At 45.0% G+C, this 22040-nt stretch overlaps 1 protein-coding gene across 1 annotated transcript; it reads right to left on the bottom strand.

Annotated features, from left to right (window-relative positions):
• Positions 1-6067: 6067 nt before the first annotated feature.
• On the bottom strand, positions 6068-18327 carry ATG14 (autophagy related 14). Its single transcript, XM_010079139.1, is given in 11 exon segments — positions 6068-6374; positions 9118-9203; positions 9314-9404; positions 10468-10585; positions 10975-11204; positions 11522-11759; positions 16517-16598; positions 17009-17025; positions 17028-17050; positions 17186-17248; positions 18299-18327. Coding segments are annotated over 11 exon segments (1284 nt in total).
• Positions 18328-22040: the final 3713 nt, after the last annotated feature.

Genomic DNA, 22040 nt, shown 5'->3' with positions numbered 1-22040 from the left:
CCATCTGTGTAAATAACACTATAAAAACTAATTGTACATAGAGAGTCTACAGCTGGCTGAACAACATAATCACTACAATGCAGCTATGATAGTGTTGCGGCTATAGTTGTGTGTGTTTTTAAGTATCTTGTTTCCAAATCTGTATATCCTGTATAATATATGAATGTTTCTGAGAAAGAAACTCTAAATAGGTAAAGGTCATCTTGTTTAAAGAATCTGCAGACAACTTAACTGGACAACCTGAAAATTAGACTAGAACAGATCCATTATAGTAGCGTGGCAGTGGAGAAAAAGAGAGGAATGTTATTGTATAGTCAGAATATAAAAAAAAGAAATTCTTGTCTACCTTACCCATGTTGTCTGGTTTTTTTTGTTTTTTTTTTTTTTAACTTAAATAAAATGTGCATTCTAGATCTGCCTTACCAGACTTTCTCTTGTAAGAATTTTGCCCCAAAATAAAAATACTGTAAAACATGTGTCAGAAACGTGGTGCTGTGATGTAGTTCAGACACGCAGTGTGCTTCCTGTAGAAAACTAGTCCTCCCCCTAAAAACGAAAACAAACAAAAAACCCCCAAACCTGCATTACGTGGGCAGGGGCTCATCCAGAAGGCTGGTGCTGGGTGTGTAAAACTTGCAAAAACGGGGTTTGAGTCCTGCTTCCCAGCTCTTGTGACAGCCCCTGTGGATGCTGGAGGATGGAGCATGGGTCCAGCAGGATGGAAGCGGCGTTGCCTTGGCTTGGTGCTCTGCTGGAAGCTTTGCTGTCTGCTCAATGTGGAATTTTTCCTTTGTAAGAAGAATCCTTGCAGCGCTTCGCCCTGCTCTCCTACAGCCTCTGGCACCTTGTTTCCAAGGTGTGAGTTGGGTATCTATTGGAGTATTTCCTCCACCACATCCCTCTGGGGTGGACCGTTTGGAAAGCTGGGAACGTGCCCTGGACACCCCATCAGCCCCGTCCCCTTCCTGGGAGCACAGCGGAGCAGCAGCGATGCTGCAGGGACCCAGGTGGAGAGCAGCACCCGCATCTTTGCCTTCTCCGAGTCCCTCTCTGTGGCTGCTTCTCAGGGCAAGGATGGACCCTGACAATCATGATTGAAATGGCTGCAGACAGAAATCTCTGACCTGGCTGAAGAAGAGCTGGTGCCACCTTTCCCTGGGGCTCACCAGAGGAGAGCTGCGAGGCCAGGCTGGACCACTGCCCTCCCTCTGCTTCACCCCCTGAAACCGCTGTGGGATCGCACGGAGCCACTCGCATCCTTTTAGAGCGTGAGGACAGACAGGGTTTCAAGGCAGATGCTTTTATTCTTCGTTAACAGCAAGAGAAAGAAAACTGAGCCCTTGCAGCCCAAGATGCGGGGTTGGTAAGCTCAGCGTGTTCATGGTAGATTTAAAAGGGATGATTTTTGGTTTTGTTGTTTCCCCCAGCCCCTGCTGTACCTGCTGCCCTCCCCAGGGCAGCAGACATTCTGCCACCCAGGAGGAATGAAATTAGAAATCTAAAATGAGGGTGTGGCTGCCTTGTAACCAGCTGGGAAGAGGGAGAGGAAAAGCAGGAGCCCTCCGTGGTCTCTGACTGCACTCTAACGGGGCACAGGCTTCACCCCAGCTTCCATCCTTTCCACTGGACAAGCAGCAAAAAACTTTCTGGCAGGAGTTGTCTCGCCAAAGCCATCAGCATCAAAGGTTTTCAGCTTAATTTCAGTTGAGGAAGAGGGGGAAGAAACTGCCTTCCTGCCCCCCACCCAAGACTCTGGAAAACTTGAGCTGACAGCGGCGAGGAAAGTCCCCGCGAGGCTGGAATAGAAGCGTCAGAGGAAAATATTTTGTAACTAGATAAGGGGCCAGGGAGGTCGGGTTGTTTTTTTTTTGGAACAGGGTGTGGGATTTTGGTCGCCTTCATCGAACAAGGGGAAAAAATTAGAATAAAATAATAGCGTGAGGCTATTTCGTTCCTCAGAGCAGTTAGAGACCGAGGACAATTTGCTGTCTACCCTGTCCCCACCTTCCTCCCCCAGCTGTCCGGGGAACAGGGGCTGGTTTATCCATCATTTATTACTCTGTTTGCCCGAAATATCCCTGTTGCATAGCATTGCTGTTAAAAACTTGTTTTACAGAACAAACTTTTGCATCCAGAAGCGGGGAGTGCTGAATGTAGCCAACCTGCAGGTTGTTTTATTTTTTTGTGTGTGTGTTTTTTAATTTTTTCCCCATAAAGGAGTAAAGTGCAGCTTTCTGTTTCCTTAACGGCCAGTCCAGTGAGAGCTGAAGGTCTGATGAACTCTTTTTTTTTTTTTTCCTAAGAGGCAATTTAAAAAAAAAAAAAACCAAACAAAAAAAAAGGTCCAGTGTTGGATTTATAAAACTCAGTGTTCAGAAGAAGTGAGGACTAAAGCCTGTGCTGTGTGCTCGGCTTCCCTGCCTGGGAGTGGTTGGAGTGTCTGGACTGAATTTCTAGATACGCCTGTGAAGAAACTGCAATAACATTTCCATTGTTCGGAAGCTTCCAGTTTTCATCAAGCTCTGGGAGTCTCCTGGCATGGACATCATTGAGAAAAAAAAAAAAAAAAAACAAACCAAACCACCACCCGTGGCTGAGGCTTGTGGCTCTTGCTCCATCCTGCCTGTTCCCAGCGCCTCTGCTCCCCGTACCGAGGCTCTGCGAAGCGTTATCAGAGCGCAGCTCCCTCCTGTCTGCCCCTGTGCCAGCCCCAGAACCATCATCTCACACCTACACCGATGCATCCCACCTCCCTCTGGAGTCTTGCAAGGTGGGAACGGTGCCGAAGCGTCGCCCTGGGCTCTCTGGGCAGCCCTGGAGCAGGGACGGGACTCGGGACACTATGGGGCTGCTCTCCTGCCATAAACCGGCGTTGGCAGAGGACAAAACCTGCTGATGGCACTGCTTAAAGGCAGAGGTGCCCCAAGCAGCCCACGGGCATGAGCTGAGCTCAGAGCCAGGCTTGGCTTTGCACCCAGGCTGCCGTCCTGCATGGCCGTAGCGACTGCAAGCTGCTGCTCCTGCTCCTGCAGCAGCCAGGAATCTCGGGGCATTGGTCCTCCCCGGTGGGGAGCTGCCACAAAAAATTAAGTGGAGGGGGTAAAGAGGATCTTTTCTTGCATGCAGAAATAATTTGGTCTCAGCACCTGCAGAAATAAATGGCACCCATCAATGGAGCAGTTCAAAGCCAGGCTTGGACGAGAGATTTATCAATTTACACAGGGGGGGTGTGTGTGTTTTTTGCAGGACTCCTCTACCTGCTCCCATGGAGATGCAGTTATTTTATGCAAGAGTATTTTTTTAGACTCTGTATTGCTTATTCCACCGCTGATTGCACTGGAACAGGTCTGGTCCCTGTGATGGAAATTCTTGTGTATTTCCCCCCAGTATGGTTAAAAACAAACCACACAGAAGTAACAATTATACAACTTTAAAAAAAAATTACTGTTAAAAGATTTATTGCAATAATACAATAAAATTTAGAAAAAAAACCAAACCAACCCAGACATTTGTGTTCAGTTACATCTCATTGGGAAGTTACAGAGAGAGGCCCCAAGTTTTGCCGGTGACGAGCGACCCTGGGGTGTCCCATCGATGGGATGCTCAGCGGAGGGGCTGAGCTCTGGCAATCGGGCTCTTCGCAGCTCAGAGCAGCCACCCCAGGTCACTGGTCACAGACAAAAGTCACGGCCTGAACTGAAATTCCCGCATTCACGCTATGCAAAGTGTTCTGTAAACTCTCAGCTGGCTGTCTTCAAATCTCTCTAATTACAGATTTTCCTGCCCTCCATCTCCCGCCCCCCCCAAAAAAACACAACCTGGAGAACTAACCCTGGCAACTGCACTCGAGGTTTGGACACACACACAACTCTTCCTTAGCTACACATGTGCAAAACACTTTAGAAAAAACCCCCCAAACCCATGGTCTGTGTTCTGTTACAAAAATGTTTAATGAAAAGACCTCTCCCGATGCATTCGAACACCCTCGTGGTGCCGCTGTGCACTTGCAGAATATGACATGGTTGCAAATAAATTATTTGGAAAAACATGGTTATGAAGCATATGGCTTTAAAAGGTTTTTGTGGTGGTTTTCTTTTTTTTTTTGTTTTTCCGCCCTAACTAAACAACAGCTGAATCATGACCTGACCTGTAGGGGTTCAAAGCAGCACAAAGAGAGCGATGAAAGAGTGGCTGAAATGTGCATTAAACCAAAAAAAAAAAAAGGAAAAGAAGATATTTATATGGCAGGGTCCAGTGCAGAATAAATGGGAAAGCAGAAGGGGCTGTGGAATGCCAAGAGCCCGACGTACAGTACTGGTGAGCATGTGCTGGCTGCTCAGAACTGCCAAGGATGCGATAGCTGCAAGTGAGCAAAGTGCTGGGAACGGAGCAGGGACCAAACCCTCCTGGCCCCGGGCAGGCTGCAGGAGTCGAGGGAGTCTTGGCTGTTCTCTTAAAACGAACCCAATTGTTGGACTGAGACCAAAAGAACGGTAGGACCGAGGGTGGCTTCATCTAACTGCGCTGGCAGTGCGGAGTTAAGGGTCTTTGGTTTTTTTTTAAAAAAAAAAAAAAAAGAAAAATTAAAATTATCTACCACCAATGGATGCCCATCCCCACTGCCAAAGAGCTGCCAAAGAGGGGCGGGGGGCTGGGAGACACGATATCAGCCGGCACCGCTGCCGGCATTAATACCAAAACCACTTTTCCTCCCGCTCCTCGGTGGAGACGGGTGGCAGCACTGGCTGGTGGGGAGAGGAATGGAGCAAAACCATCCCAAACCACTCTGCGAGACGGCCAGGCAAGCCAGCCCAGGGCTGGGACCTGAAACACGGCCAAGGATGCTGCCTGATGGCAGGGACACGGCCCAAATCTTCCCTCTGGGAGGGACGGGAGGATGCTTTTACGTGAGTTTACCCCGTGGAGAGGTACAGCGTCCCAACGCCATGAAATGTAAACCGTACGCTGGATGTCTCGCTGAGCAAACCCATCTTTAAGGCAGGGGAAGCAGAGGAGCGTGTTAACGAACGTATCTGCTCGTATCGCACCTCCTGTAGATTTAAACACAAGCCCTGCAGTGAAATGAAATCAACTACTTGGCATTCAGTAAATAAGAAAAAAAAAATCAAACCCAACCCATCATAAACATAAAATAGAATAGGGTTTAAAACGCATGTAGTGTGGAGATGGTGACTAGCTTGAAATGAGGTTTTTCTGATTATTAAAAAGTGGCAACGTGGTGTAACGGATGAATATTATTGCAACAACGCAACCCTGGATCGGCGTCGGATGTGGGTCTAGCTCAGAGGACGTCCAGTGTTTCTTTGGTGTGTGGTATTGAGTAAAGAGCCGGTGTGCTTTGGACAGCACAACACGAAACTTCAAGACTACCTACCGGTGGAAACAGCATGAAACAAACCAGTTTTCTACGGCAAAACTGGGGAAAGATTCACAACCAAATGGAAAGATCAGAGCAATCTGCTGTGTGAATTCCTGTCCATGCTGATCCTTTGTATTAAAAATATGGCAACAGAGATTAGAAAACATGTTAAAAATGCATAATTTTCATGTCTTGAATGAAAAAAATTTAGAAATACACATTTTTGCATTATGCAAGACAGATTTTAAAACACACACAAATGAAAACCCTGTAAGGAGTTAAGAAAATGTGAACTGCACTTGCACCACTGTCCAGGCTGCGCACAGAGCAGCCTCCTCTCTGTGCTCATCCCGATCCAAATACTCCAAAATCTGTTTCTTCTTTAGAAAGTAGAGCTGGAGGCTGCCGGGTCCTTTTTTCTTTGACACTCAACAATGCAGACAGAACCAAGACACAAAGTGCCGTCGCAGAATCCGTCAGAAGTATGTCGCTAGCTAATTTACAAAGTGGTACCATCACAGTCATCTTGGGTAAATAAAAAGGTTTTTTTTTCTGGTTTACAAAAATGAAAGTCTGACCTTTCCTTTGTTCCAGGCACTACTTAACTGAATATGTAAGGTTTACTACAGCATTGTTGGGGAGGGATTCCTTCCACAAATCCTATGAACTTTTTCCCAGGATAGCTCGTCAGCGGTGTCCAGTGTATGCCTTCCACCACGAGGTCACTGAGGCAGCGGCGGAGGAGATCATTCCACCGGCGCTGCTGCTGGCGATGGGCTGGGATACCTGCGTGCTCTGGCTCTGCAGCATCTCCACCTGCTGAGAGGGGATATCGCAGAACCTGGGGCTTGGCAGATTCTCCCAGTCTGTCCCTAGGTCTGTCTCTTCGTCGCTGACGTGCTCGTCTCCGCTCTCATCCGTTTCACCGGTGGCGCTGGGATCCACGAACTCCATGGAGTCTTCGAGATCAGCACTGATTTCGAATGGCCCAGACCTGCGAATGCAGACACAACGCTGTCAGACCGTTTGGTACCACGCAGGAGACGCCTGTCACCTTGCTGGTGCGAGTCCCAGGCGTGCCAAAGCACCCTGCTCTGTCACGGGCACGGCAGAGAAATTCAAACACCTCTGTGTTTATCAGCTGGCACAGAGAAGCTTGCCGGCTACACCGATAACTGTGTTACGACAACGGTGAAATGAACAGTTGGCCCAGGAAGCGGTCGCTGGGTTCCAATCCACCGGGCAGGAACGGCGGAGGAGCTGTTCTGCTTTGGCTAAAGAAAACGCGATGGATAATAACTCGCAGCTCCACTGGTGGAAATCTCAGCTTGCTGCAGAACAGCTTTTATTTTTCACGCTAGCCCTGGCCCAGCCAAGACGGCTGCAGCTCTGTCAGCGAGGGGAAGGGTTTAGTTTACAGCTATCAGAACTGGGCTGGCACAACTCCCAGCTGGAGATTTCCCGTAGCCACACTTCACCCTGAGCCACATCTCAGCATCTTTTCTACTCTGAGGCTGCTCAAACCCTGCAACAGGCTGCCCAGAGAGGCTGTGGAGTCTCTGGACATACTCAAAACCCCACCAGCCGTGGTCCTGAGTCCCTTGCTCTAGCTGCCTCTGCTTCGAGTGGAGTGATGGGCTGGGTCTCCAGAGCTCCTGCCCAAACCCACCTGCCCCTGGCTCCGAGTTCCTCCTGCCGCTGCCTGGTGGGAGAAGCGATTGCATCCCACCCCGTCCCACTGCTCTGCACTGCAGCATGGGGCAGCCAGAATCTGAAACAGCTTTACTGAGCAAAGTTCATTCCAAAGCAAAAAGCTGGCCAGTGGAACGGGTGCAAGAATTTAACATGGGTAAGAGTGTTTCTCCAGTGGGAGAAGGAACCTGAAGCAGCAATTTAACATGAAAAATTTTAATCCAGACAATGAAATCTTAGTAAAATTATATGTATCTGAAAACAGCAGCTTCTAAAGGAGACTATCAGGCAACTAATATCTAAAGGAAAATAAAGAGTTGCTGCAAACTTTGCAGACAGCTGAGAAATGAAAGGTAAACACTCCCCTTTCATAATCCGGAAAAGAATGGGAGTGCTGCCTTCTGGCAAGGCGTTTTGCTTACAAGGCAACATAAGAAGAGAGTCACCAGTTTTAAGGCAGAAAGGACCAAAGGATCATCCCGAGTGACCTCCTCTGTACCACAAGCCATCACGTTCCACCCGTTCCCCTGTCCTGAGCCCAGTCACTTCTGCTTGATGGAAGCATCCATTCCAGAATCCCATCCAGCCTTGACAGGACGACATAAGGGAACAGGGAATCCCCACCGTCATTCTTGCGGGTAATTATGCTCTGTGTTAAACGCATGCGCCTCATTTCAGCCTAGCTCAGGCTCTCTGCTTCCAAGGGTGTCTCTAAAGCCATTCAGTAGCCTGTGTTTTCTCTCCATGAAGGTGTGGAAATCAAGTCATCTCTCAATCCGATCTCTAGCGAGCTGAGACAGTTTTACACAGACTGAACTATGCCCCTCGCTGGTAGGTATTTTTCCTGGAACCTCTTCTTTTACTACATGGACCCAACTGATACATGCGGAGCTCTGCAACATTTGCACAGAGAAGCGAGACCCACCTCTCCGCTCAGCCCTTTATTATTAAAATTTTTATTATCAAAATTATCCTGGGGATCTGTCTGCCTTAGTTTTTTGTCCACCCTGGCACCTGGATCCTTTACAGCAGCTGCTTTCCAGGACACAGCTCTTCATTCTCTGGGAATTTCCTGCACCTCCTTGTTTTCAGACAAGCAGCAGCAAGCCCATCATTTTTTCCAAACCGAACTACGTTACAGAGATTTGGCTCCCCGTGTCTTTGAGCTGAATCAGTAGGGATATAGCCCAAGAACATACAGGAAATGGTTGGAAACATGCATTCAGTTCCTCTTAGTGGCACTGCAGGTTTTAAAAGAAAAAACTAGATCTGTACATGAGAAACAAGTGGAAAAGTAGATTTGAGAACATGACAGTGTTTAAGGGGGAATAAAGCAGCAGTCAGATTAAACAAATATTTGCAGACTGTCTCAGGCACAAATGACTTGTGCTGGATTATCCCAACACGAAATCAATGCTGTTGGCTTTCTTATATTTAAGTTGTAAAATAAAGAGGAAGATTATTAAACTTGGTGCGTGCAGCCCACAGGAACTGAATGTTCTTCTCATCACGTACTAAAATAACAGAAAAGTTGCCTTTTATCTTAATTTACATAGAAATTAATATTATCTGAAGTGTCAACCTTGGTCTAGGGTGTTCATTGACATGAAGTATTTTGGGAAAGCTTTACCTAGTATTGGTTTCAGGGTTTCTGCTGCTGGATGCTCTTAGGTATTTACATGTTGTCAAGGTGTGGGTAGGGTCCTATCTGGAGCACAGTGGGACTGCCCAGCATATAAGCCGCAGTCCCCTGGAGGGAAGGGGTTCCTGCTTCTGGGCATTGGGGAAACAAATCTATAATCAGCTGCAAAGCCTCCAGCTGAGCCTGCCATATGCAGAAGCAGAGCATACACACATCTCTGAAATCTGACTTCCTACTCAGGATCCCCTTTTTCTGTCCTCTCCTGTCTCCTCCTGTCTTCTGATGTGCTGGACTCATCTATGGGTACAGCAGAAGAGAAGAATTTCCCTTATAAGTAAGAAGGCAAACGCATAACTTGGAAAGGGATTCAGTTACAGGCGAGTCGAGATACTGCTTTTCTTACCTGCCCAAGTTCTCCGTGTCTGGGCTGACCAGGTACATAAGGTTCCTGAGCGTATGCAGTGGGTGCAACAGATCTAAATTTACATGCTACCGTGGGGAAGGTAAGAAAAAGACATGGTCAGTTACTGGAGGAAACCTGCAGGCACAGCTGGTATTTTAAAAGCTATTTAAAGAATCCAAATGTGCATCCCCCCTACCTGAGAGAAGCAAAGGTGAAGGATGTTAGCATTCAGCTTCTTCACCGCCCGCGTGAATCTGTGCCTGCTGAGGTTCTCTCCGCAGAACTCGCTGTTGGAACATCACACGCACACACATAGATATATACACAAAGCAAAACGCTGGGAAAATACACCTACTGGAGACATCAGCATTCTGTGCCCTGGCTTCCTGACAAATCCTGGAGTAAACATCCTCGCAGCAAGCGCTTGTTTAAACTGTACAGCCGGTTTTAGAGTGCTCAGGAGATTAATTTTTCACCTTGCAAGACTGTTAGCATTCCATCAACAAGCACTGCTTGTCGGACAGGTGATGTAAACTGTATAAAACTCGAAGATCCACGGCAGCCAAGCAATTTGGCTCTCCTTTTCAACCTTGCATCATTTCCCCTTCCCAACCTTTCCCTTCTGTGAAGACTGAGCACCCAAATAATAGTATAAAAAAAACTGCAGGGACCCTGTACAACTGCAACAACTATTTTAAACACTTAAAAGAATCTCAGCAGCATATTTGAGACCTCTGGAAGACTGATCAGGTCTACAGCTTCCTCAGTACTTCTGTACAGATCCCATCCACTCCACATGGACATTAAAAACCTAACAGTGCTTTTCACCACACATGGGGTTTACACAATCCACTCCCAGTCGTCTGGCAGCCAGGTATGTCCCCCATCGGTGTTTTATCCTAAAGAGAATGACCTTGCTGTCATGCTGCTTTATAAGGCCTTGTTCTACAGCACTTAACGTAGTGGAGCTGTTCAGGATGACTAAGAGTTGGGCTGGGATTTTGTACAGCACAGTAGGGTCTCATCAGATGAAAAGCGCTGTTCATGGACTGTCATATTTCATTTCTCGTTTGAGGATGCTGAATATGTCAATTAGAGAGCTGTTATTTTCAACTATGATGGCTGGTTGACATTCTCAGGAGGTAAAAAAGGAGGGAGGGACTAGTAACTGCCGTCTAAAATCCTAACAGCCCTCCACCCAAAATTAACCAGCACAAAAATCCATGAGCCATCATCGTTACCATAAAAGCTGCTCCAAGTAATGACTTTGTTCACAAAACCAAACTGAATTAAGATCAGTCAAAACTAGTCACTGATTCACGTCCTTAGAGGGAACATGCATTTACTTGCCTGTTGCAGAGCTTCTTGGGAAGATTTACATCAAGTATGTGAGACAAAGTGTTAACGAGCTGAGTTGCATAGCACAATGCAGCACTGATGGTATAAGCAGGGTTATTATGTTCCATATCTGAAAGAACGAAATAAAAACATCATGCAAGTCTCCTTTTAAATGCAGCCTCAGTGGGTGTGTTAATGTGTTACTCAAGTCTACTCTGGAAAATGTCATTTGTCAGTATTGAGAACTGCCTGAATCCAGCAATTATTTACAGCGAGATCTGTCAGAAGTCAGGAGAAAATAGTAATTCTTGGAATTCCTGTTAAAATGACAGCATGTGAACCATGTCAAAACTGTGAATAATTAACTTTCTCTCTCTATTACACTGCGCTGTGTCCCAGTGAGCACTTCCCACAATAGAGGACTCCAGTGGACTAATCCCTGTCCTGGTATTTATTTCTGACTGCAAGTTCTGTGGCTTCTGGAGTACCCCAGAAGCCTGATCAGACCCTGCTCCTTACCTGGTCCTTGTGTAGTCTTCTTCTCTTCCACCCAGTTGTAATATGCCGAATAGTCTCCGTTGTTAGGAAGGGTTATCCAAGGCCCAGTGATACTGATGCTGGTGTCCCCGTTGTGATCATCACACACCCATCTCCCAGAGAGATACGTGGTTCTCCTGGCTTCCGCGAGCTTGCTCACAGTGCTGGAGGTCATGGCGTTGTCACTCTCCGAAGACACGTCCGCAGGATCTCTGTAGCACCCAAAAGAAGAACAGCGTGTTTTTAAAGAGGTTTTTAAAATATAATCAGGAACGCTCCTGCAAAACTCCTTATTCCCAAACCCACTTTCCTTTCTTCTGGGACTTTTAATTATCTATTTTTAAAAAGTTGAACATTGGACACATAGCTCAGATCCCTCAGCAGGGAGCTGCTAGCTTTGCCTTTGGGAAACACCTCCTTCTCCCCACAGATGCTCAGGGAGCCAGAACGTCTAGCTTAGACTTACGTGACTCATTTCTGGGTGTTTAAACCCAAGCAAAATGAGTCCAAAAGGATAAACCTTCTGTACCTCATGCTTGTCTTCACTTCCTCAATGGGAAATATGACTGACGTTAGCTCCAGGATATGCGTCCGACGAAGATTTGCCAGATGCTCATACTGGGTTTTCAAGTCATAGGTTTTTTTCTCTACCAAGTCTCCCAGCTTGCGGTTATGCCTCTGGATCTTCTCTTTCTTCTCCTGATGCCGCTGAGCCCTGCGATAATGCTTCTGGTTCTCCTCTTTAATTCTCAGAAGCCCCTCCGCATCTGTGCAAACAGCAGCAGATGTTAGCCTTGGAAAAGGAGCTGTGAGGTACTTGTAGTAAACGTAGAGAAAAACATTATTAATATTTATAGAAAACAAGATCTATAGCAGCTTAAAACAGAAAACCCTGCTTCGCTATTAACATTTTCCAGCTGCTCAGCGGCACAACAACTTTTTAATCTTTTTTTAAGATCTCCAAAGAGACTGAAATTGGGTTTTTTTTCCTATCTTTTACCCAGCTATTTTTGGATTTGGAGGAGAAAAGCCAAGACTGCATGGTTTAATTAAACTTCTGAGGTAATCATCATGACAGAAATAGCTTGACTGTACATGTTTGCGTGGTGCTGGCCAAAAAGACATGCACTGCTTGCAGCCACAATCAAGTGCAGACAGCATCTTCAATCCCAACGGTGCAGACTTCTCGTTACCACCAGGGAACACTGGCTATCTCCCTTTCCAGCCACAAAAGGAGAAATGTGTTTACGTACTGAAGTGTTGCAACTGCCTGAATTTACTCCATGCGTCAGGCACACTGAGGCTTGGAAAAATATCCTTCAAGAGCATCTGCTGATTCTCCCATAAAATAACTGACTGTGGCAATGCTTCCGCAAACATATGGTGCTGAAGACAGTGAGTTAACCACTTCTGTCTTTCCAAAGCACAGGAAAATATTTCTTACACACACTCTCTAGTTTGAACAAAAGCCCCCATCTACTAGTCACTCACTTTCCATTTTTATGGATGAAAGGAAACAGCATTAGTCAGGTTCTTTTACAACAGGGCATCGCTTCCCTGTAATGAAGGAGCGGGATAACTGCCCCGTGCACAGAAGGGAAGCACTAAGCCCTGACACTGTTTTACTGATATTTTTTGATTGCAAAGCACAGATGAGCCCCAGAGCTACAATGAGAATGCTCCGTGGCAGCTGCTACTCAAAGAAGCTACATTATATACTACTAAAATCTGGAAAACCTCTAAGCAGCTATAGCTACCTCAAACAACACATCCAGACTGACAGTCTGCCCACTAGGGCAGCAAAAAAATCACAGAATCACGGAATGGTTTGGGTTGGAAGGGACCTTGAAGATCATCGAGTTCCACCCCCTGCCACGGGCAGGGACACCTCCCACCAGCCCAGGTTGCCCAAAGCCTCATCCAGCCTGGCCTTGAACCCCTCCAGGGATGGGGCATCCACAGCTTCTCTGGGCAACCTGGGCCACTGCCTCACCCCCCGCACAGGAAAACATTTCTTCTTCTACACCTCGGAGGGTGCCTGCCCTCGCAGATGCAGAGTGTGCTTTCTCTGAGCATCAGGAATTATTTACAGTCATCTAACTGATCTGTTGCGATCCACAATGTGTTTGGGAGGAAGATGCAATATGTGGGAGATGCAAAGTCCTAAATTAAAGAAAGTGAGAATAGTTTTCCCATACAGATAAGAACTCATAATCCTCAGGTTTATCAAATTAGTAACCCCCTGTTAGAGGAACCGTAGAAAAACTGACTTTTCTCTAAGCGATACCAAGAATCCCTATGTGTCAGCTAGTAATTCAGTTCAAGCACTCCTGCACCATCAACAGAGAATCAAGTAATGCTTGCATTCATATTCCCAAACTCTCCTTTTGCATAAAGAATAAGAGATAAGAGACAGAGGAGGAGTAAAAAGTCCATCTGTTTGATTTTCCCATTCATGTTGTATTGAAAGGCTACCTTTTCAGAGTGAACTCCCTTTTCTGCAGATCCAACAGCAATTATTTGAGAAGCAGGGGAGAACACTGCATGCTCATTTCCACTTTACCAATCCTGGGGTGCAGAAACAACCGTCCTTTTTTTTTTTTTTTTTTTTTTTTTTTTGGCATAGCACCTCTGCTTTATGACCCAGTTTACGAGGTGATCAGAATTTGTCCCCAGTACATCAGGACACCACTGTGTCCCCCACATCTACGCTGCCTGATAAATGCATGCGCAGGCACACCGATCCATGCCCAACAGAGAGCTGTGCCAGGTGTTTGCAAGACTCTCTCCTTGAACTGTTCTCCACAGACAGAAGGCAAGCACACAGATTTTAAAACCCTTATTTCAAGAAGCACCAATTATTGAGGTATCCAGGAGAGTCAGTTACAAAAGCAGGAACCCAAAGTTCTAGAAATTGTTCTTATTTCAGAAAACTAAGCTATACCATACCCAAGAGAAGAGAAACAACCTATTTACATTTTCTAACGTGGTCCAAGGTTGAACCAAGTTGGGTTCCTCATCCAACTACTCACGGCAAGAGTTCATCTTGGGTCTATCTCCAAGAGCAATTTTGGGGTAAACGAGCTAACGACAGGTCAGTTGGGCAATAGTTAGGTCAGTTCATGGGTTAAATCTAATCAAGTTCACTGTGAATCACAGAAGTTGCAAAAAGCTATAGAGAATACACTTGGCAGAATGGTAGAAAAGGGGAGGACCTCCACTCCCCAGCTGGTCCTAATATTTTGCCACCTTCAGAGCTGCGTTGTGGGAAAAGGTGACTAAACTCCTCGAAGTCACATTGACTTCCTCTTCTCCTTTCTTCACAGGCTAAAGAGAAGCAGTCATTATTATCTCCTTCATAATTATCTTCTACCTACTGAAAAGCTTGCTTCTCTTCACCTTCCTCTTCTCTAAACCAAACCAACCATCAATTTTCTTAGCCATTCCTTGGGTTTTATTCCTAATGTTCTCTTCCAGACTTTTTCCAGTTGGTTTGTATCTTCCTTGAATTGCTCAAATTGGACACCAGACTTCCCCTGAGGCAACACCAATGCCGGGCACAGCAGGACAATTGCTTCCATCTTAAATACCATGCTGATATTAGTATAACCCACAATGAGGTCTGAACCTTTCTGAAGAACAATTAGACTGATAATTTTTATTTAATTTGCAATTCCTCAGATCCTCTCCTGTAAAAGTGGGGACCACTGTTCCCCCATTTTGGGTTTATATGTTTCTCTTTCCTAAAGAAAGCACACTCGACCTTGTCCTTTTCAGATGATACTGTCAATTTATCGGCATGATTTTGAATTTGACTCTTTTCTACATAGGGATCACATCATCATTCACGTTGGCTTCCTCCATTCCACCTTCTATTCTACCATGCAAGATATTACGGAAAATACTGAATAAAACTGGGCCAGGAACAGCCTCCTGCTGAGCTCCACTTGTCTCATCTCCTCGGTTTCAAAAGTATTTTCACTCTCTGAATGAAGCCCTTCTAGCCTTCTGTGTCAAGCTTACAGTGACTACACACAGAGCAAATGTCCGTGCTTGCTCATGAGACAGTCTGGGGCAGTGCCCCAAGGCGAGGTATGCTGCATCTTCTGCTTCACCCTCTGCTAGACCACTTGACCTCCAGCCAAGGGGTTGATTTGATATCACAGAATCACAGAATGGTTTGGGTTGGAAGGGACCTTAAAGCCCATCCAGTGCCACCCCCTGCCATGGGCAGGGACACCTCTCACCAGCCCAGGTTGCTCAAAGCCTCATCCAGCCTGGTCTTGAACACCTCCAACATGGCCTATTCTTAACAAAGCGATGCCTGTTTTTAATTTTCCTATCTTCTAACTGCCTTCATAGTGGTCAGAGGTTTATAACAGGATGACTCTGTCATCAGCTCTTCCTCCACCCTTCAAAAAAAGATGCTGTTTTCACTCTGTTTCCTGGGACATCCTCTCCCTCACGTATTCTTGAGTGCTCCAGAGACTACTTCAGCTTGGTCCTTACGTTCCCCAAGGTGAATCTTATAAGGCCTTGCTGACATAATCAAAATAATATTTAGCTGTCTGTTTTCTTTCCTTAGCCTGCAGTCCTCTCATGATGTAGAATTCAATCTGGCTAAGCAGCTGATCACATTTTCTTTGTGAGAAGATGAAGCAAAGGCGGTGCTGAATGCTTCAGCCTTCTCTGCACTGTTAATTGCTCTCTTTCTTGTTAACTAACAGGCTTGCCTCTTCCTTCATCTTTTTCTTATTATACATTTCTTATTGTTACTACCCACCCTCCTTATTAATTGAAAATCATTTTGCATCTCAGCCTTTTTGATGTTATCACTGCAAGCTCGTGCTATTCCTTCACAACTATCCTCAGGTATATGCCTCTGCGTCCACTCTCTGTATGGCTCCTCTTGAATTTCAAGTCATGAAAATGTTCCTGATTCAATCAATATGCTTCTGAGTGTGCTTCCTGTCTTTTCTTCGCATGTAGGTTGTAAGGAGTGCTGCATACTCTCTTCTAGTAAATGACCCTTCAAATCTCTCATGTGGAAAAACTTTAATGAGTTTCAAAACTAAGGCTGCTGAATGGTAGCAACCCACCAGCCTGTGCCGTGTTTCAGTGACTCTTGCTCAGGTAGGATTTTGGGATTTCTAGACAGGTGTGGGTTAAAATTAATCAGTTACATGAAATTCCAAACAGCTGCAGAGCTGTTTGCTCCTCTTCATCAAGAGGAAGTGATCAGAAACACTGCACTGAATGAAGCCATCTCTAGGGACGAAGCCATTTCCTTTTAAAGCTGTTGCAAAATGATCTCCATCCAGCTGAATAATGTCTACTGTTTGCTAATTAAAACCCAAGCATAGAAAGGCTAAAATCCACTCACCGATATGCCTTCAAGCTAATTTAAGAAGAGACGGTTTGGAAATTCACCATTTTTAAAAACTAACACTCAAATTCACATCAATCGATTTTTCCCTGTAAGGCACAGAGTTTTACACATCACAAAAGCACAGGCATTACTCACGTCTTGTCATTTCATCATTTTCTTTGCAAATGGTCTGTTTCAGCTGCTCAATCCTCATCTTGCAAGACATTATTTTCCATCTCTGAAAAAGAACATTCAGCAACTCTAGGGCACAAACGACTTCAAACACACTGGCTAATGATTAACAACAAAGCCAGCAGCTCTAGCGCAAAAGTAGCAGGATGTTCTTAATTGTATCAGACGAATAAATAAATATTTCATATACTATTTTGTGCACAGAAGAATGCCACAAACAAATCGAACGCTTAGTATAAAGTCAATCAGTATAGTAAGTTATCGAACAAATATCTAGTAAGAAATGAAAAACAGTGACGGTTTGGAGCACTCTGCTTGCAGAGCCAATTTCAGTTTTGCTTACAACAGGCTTTTTGGGAAAGCAACACAATGCCCTCAAGGTAAATTGTAACTTTAAACTATGAGATCTAGGAATTCAGAGAGTTTGAAAGCTATGGGATGCTTTGAACGACTCACCAGCTGATCAGTTATTTTTTCCCTTCCATGGCCTTCAAAACACTAGAGGAAAAAACACGATTGAAAGTTTTATGACTATCTGGACTACATCTGTCTCCCGCAGCAGTGCGTTAAAGAGACTGTTTTGTTTTTCTGAGAGTTCTTACAGTTTATTTTCACTTAATAACTACAACTTACTGTTTTTGGAATTCTCCCTGTTTGGTTTTAAGATGCATCAGCCTTTCTTTCTTGTCTGAAAACCTGGAAGAGATTAAATGCTTTTATCCTTGTCTGAAAACCTGGAAGAGATTAAATGTTTTTATTGATATTTTGCACAATACAGCATTGTAAGTTGTCTGAAACAATAAAAAGACTGAAGCTCATGGGAGTCTTTAAACCTCAACTATCTGTCTTCATCTTTGGAAGCAATGGCTAAATGTATGAAGCTCCTGGCGAATTCTAGAGCATCTGTCTCACAGGAATTGCAACAGAACCTCTAAGCTGAGGAAACATCTGCTTGTCGCATTATCGAACTTGTAAGCAAGTTACTTGCTTTTTCTGTAAGATTTATAGCTTAGCAATGCCAATATTTTGTGCATTAAGAAAAACATATAGTACTCTAAAAACCTTTACTCACTGGAGAAATTAACAGTACTGTCTCGGGTACCGTAGGGAGGTGGAACCACGTTACTTCACAAGCCGTGATGGTGTGGCTGAGTCCACGCTGGCAGTGGGAAACGCAGACTTTCATACCCTATGCATTGCATTTTCTCCCTTCTAACACTGAATTGTCTCACACTTGATTTATTCATGGGTCCAAATAGGACAGCACCCCCTCAAGTCTTTTACGTGACACCCAAATCTTTCTTGTGTTCGTAACAGCAATAAGGTGAATTGTCCTCCACTTATTTCCGCTGGGCACCTGGAGCCATCACAAGCTCATGACCCAAACGTCTGCCTGAGTTCAGCTTCACCCCATGGCTGAGGTACAGGAACTGCAAAGAACTGATCAAATGAGAATTTTTTAGGATTCATCATGCTGTGTTTTCACCCTCTGAACGCTCAGCGTCCATGTTCTGCTCCCCTTCCACAATGTATTGAGAAATACACGTAAAGAAAAGAGCGCCTGGACAATGCGTATTGAGAAATGACAACGAAGCATGAAATGGCAAAGCTAACAGTAAGAGCAAACAGCCAGAGAGACAGCCAAGATGGCATAAAAAACAGTACATGTGCTTTTTCTTCTGCCAGCGTACAGCTTTCCAACCTTCCTTTGTGCTGTCCACGTTACAGCACCGTCCTGATCCGCACCTCGAAAGCGTGACAGGGGTTAAGTCCATGTACGGAAAAACAATTCCTTAATTTCCCTCTGGAGCACGGAGCATTGACAAGTTCATCCTCACAGAGGTCTAATACTTCACATATAACCCATCAGGTCCTTTATTTCAGGGATATCTCAGCTTTATTTAGAAAGAATTATACAGTAAGCCTTGACAGGATGGCATCTTGGGCTTCAGATCTGTGGGTGTGATTTCAGGTAAAACTTTAAAATGTTTCATTTCTTTCCCTGAAGTGCTGAACTCCGAAAGCCTGGTGACGAACCTGGGGTTCAGAAAGCGTGTAATCACCCTTACAGATGACATTAGTGATAAAACAACAACAAAACTACTAGCTGCTGTCTTTACAGTCAACCAAAAATATCTGTTTTCCTTCCAAAACAAACCAAAACCAAACGCAGGTGCTTGGCATAAAAGCCGGAGGAATGCGGTGCGACCGGAGCCCTCAAGCCAGCGTCTTTGCTCTTCCCATGTGTCCTCACCCCTCCAGGCACCATGGAAATTACAAAAGCACACCGTAGGAACCTCCTGTTTATCACAGACTAATGCACACCTACCGTCCCCTCGACCTTTGGCTGCAACCAAAAATAACCTGGTCCAGGAGCACCCGGCTGGGCAGTCACCCGGGGAGAGAGCGCTGGGGTAATTTGGCAATTCTTGTTTTCCAAGCTGGATTAATGGGCAGGGAGTCTGACTAAATGCAATTACCCAAGTGACGTCCGTCACGTCAACGAAAAGTTGCATGAATGATCTGTCAAGAGTCTGGGATTAAATTAAGTTCTTACTGGGAAGGGAAGAGAAAGATATTTGTGAAAGGCTGCAAAAATTACTGCTCCCCGCACAGGTCAGCAACTGCGATAAACAGCTCACACAAACCTTTTTAGTGGGCTTCTCCCAAGCAAACGTTTCCATTTCTTTATAGAGCCCTCAATTTTAATTGCACCGCGTCATGTAACTGATTTTTCTCTATCTACAGCCTTTCAATTTGGCAAAGAAACAAAACTTTGGATGAACTGTTATAGGAACACCCATAGAACATAAACTGAGAGAAGCAGAGCACTCAACTTCTCAAATCATCCATTAAATGATTCTCTTCTTCTCAAGCCTTATTGCATTCAGCTGAGATTTTCTACGGTTACCTGGCTTATTTCCACATGTTCATAATTAGAGAGAAGCAACCAGAAGGGAGAACTCCCAAATCTATAGGAATTGATTAATGCTGAAGGAGTTGAGGACGGTGATAGGTGCATCCATCACTGTAGCTACTCACTCTAAATGAAACCCCATTGCTGCAAAAAGTCACTTTTCCTAATCCAAACCCCCAGCTTAGCGAAGTCAGGCAGTCTTAGACGTCACAATTATATTGGTTTTGGCTTTTGCCATCTGAGCAATTCAGTACGCTCATAAAACACACTCTGAGAATTTATGCATATGACAGGCTGGAGTAAACTCCTGGGAGCAGGGAGAGCCTCCGAGCCGAAACCAACATCAAGCTGCTGGCTTAGCTTTTGAATACACAACACATTACTAATGAAAAGAAGAATGTCAGGGATTATTTTACTGGAGGACTTCCGGACTACTCATCCTTAATTGCAGCTATACTTCAATAATTAATGTTAACAGCTCCTCCATCTCTCCCTCTCACAGGGTGTGATTTCTGCCAGACAGCCGAACAACTTCAGTCTTACTGCATCCTTTATAAAAATTAACACACAAAACAGTCCAGTGAAAAGAAATCTGACATGATTCTTACTGTTAGAACATAAAATCATTTATCTTCTTGTAAGGAAAAATCACAAGAAAATTCTGAAGATAAAATGCCACTGGAGACAAGGGGTAACGCTCGCTTTCTTCACTTTTCACAAGAGAGAGAACAGCCCTTTTCCCCAATCTGTAACAGTCCAACAGACAAACAGGAGGCCCAAGTGACCCTGTACACATCCACATTCTGAATTTCTCACACCGCGCTTATAACCGAGTCACACTGAAAAGCCCTTGTCATGACCTCTCAGCCTCCTCCAGCACCGGGCTGATCTAAAATTAACCCAGGTACTACTAGAAGGCATAAAATAAACAAATAAATAACGATGACAGTCAACACAACCTGAAATCCAGCCAGTTCACTGCACCTGTCCCTGCATGGCTTTGCCCTGGTGTGCGGCCACCCTTTAAAAAGTCACTCCCTCTTTCTCGTCACAAGAAATTCAAAGAAACCCATTATCTTGAAAAGAACAAGAAGAAACCAAGCTTTATGGGCTTTGTCCCTACACTGAGTGTTCCGGCTGCAATCGAGAACGCTTATGTTCTTCACCTGGTGTTATTCAGATGTGTTCTGTTGTTCATTTAATTTATTAAGATGAAGTTGCTGTTTTCAATGAATTACACTTGGGAAAGTTTTTGAGCAGCTGGAGAAACAAAGCCTGAAATTAAGCATATATGGAGCCTCTTGGAATGGAGGCTCTAGGAGCTCCAGAGGAACAGCAGTGATGCCCACAGGGGGAACCATGATGTCCAGCCAGAGGGGGAAAAAAGGCAAAAAAGAAAAAAAAAATTACTTCTTGCAGTAAAGAAACACAACATAAACATACAGAACATTTTCTAGCCACAGGAGAATGGGACAGTTAAAGCATCTTAGGAGGATGCAGCGAAAACTGAGAGACAGAAAAGCTGATCTTGTCTGACGTGAGAAGATACAAAGAAGATAAAGAGGTTTTTCTTTTCCAACTGTTGCTTCTGGTACTTCGGCTAAGGCTGCTTCTTTATGGTTTCATTTTTCTGATGGGTAGAGAAACCTTTTCAGTCTTAGTACAGAACAACAGTGGTTCCACTGTTGTTAAGGCTACAATTGAATTTCTATAATTAAGCTTGATGTTCAGCCAAAATCTCAAGGCTACAAAAGGGGCAGGAAAAAAGCACTTGGTTTATGTTCCAAACTCCAAATCCATTTTTTTTTCATGGGAGCTGCAGATAACCCCGAGCAGTGTCACACAAACAGAAGTTTTCCACCTATTTTCAAAAGACTAAATACAGTCTGGGCTTTCATGACACAATCTTTCATGTCAAAAGAAGCAAACCTATCCAATGCCAGAGTACGGTCTCCAGTTCCCAAGCTGATTCACGCCGGGTGACAACCTGAGCCACATCCACCACCGTCCACGGACACCACTGTCCCCTTGGCTGTTCTTGTATTTGGCAGAAAGACGCAAAGAGCCTTTGGTGCAAGGACCACACCACGCGCTGCTTGCTACCTTCCCAAAATAGTTCAAGAAATCGCCCTTAACAGCTGCTAATGAAGCTACAAACGAAGGACCAAGAACACGGCGGGCCAGCCAGAAATCAGAGGTATTCCGGAGACAGCGCTGGGCAGACTTTTTAAGAATCTGGGATGGACGTGCTGTGAGCGACAGCTACAGAGGGGTGATCTGCATCTGAGTCATCCAAGGAAAATATTTCCTTATTGACGTCACGCTCGTTCAGCTGCTCTCCCGTCGAGCCAACACTTTGCATAAAGGAGGAGGAAGGTGCGTGATTAACCCGGGTATTTTCTCTAATTCTGAAAGGGGGCCCACGATTAGCACTATTGATATAGACAAGGAAGATCTTAGAAGATGATGTTCTCTCGCACACCTTCTCGATTTGTTGAATGACAGAATACTGGTTTAATGAGTGTTGCTGCTGACAGACACGTATTTCAAACCCCCTACCGCTGCGTCTCT

The sequence above is a fragment of the Pterocles gutturalis genome, unplaced genomic scaffold, assembly GCF_000699245.1.
Source record: "Pterocles gutturalis isolate BGI_N339 unplaced genomic scaffold, ASM69924v1 scaffold8281, whole genome shotgun sequence".
Taxonomy (NCBI): Eukaryota; Metazoa; Chordata; class Aves; order Pterocliformes; family Pteroclidae; genus Pterocles; species Pterocles gutturalis.
This window is presented reverse-complemented; position numbering and strand designations above follow the sequence as displayed.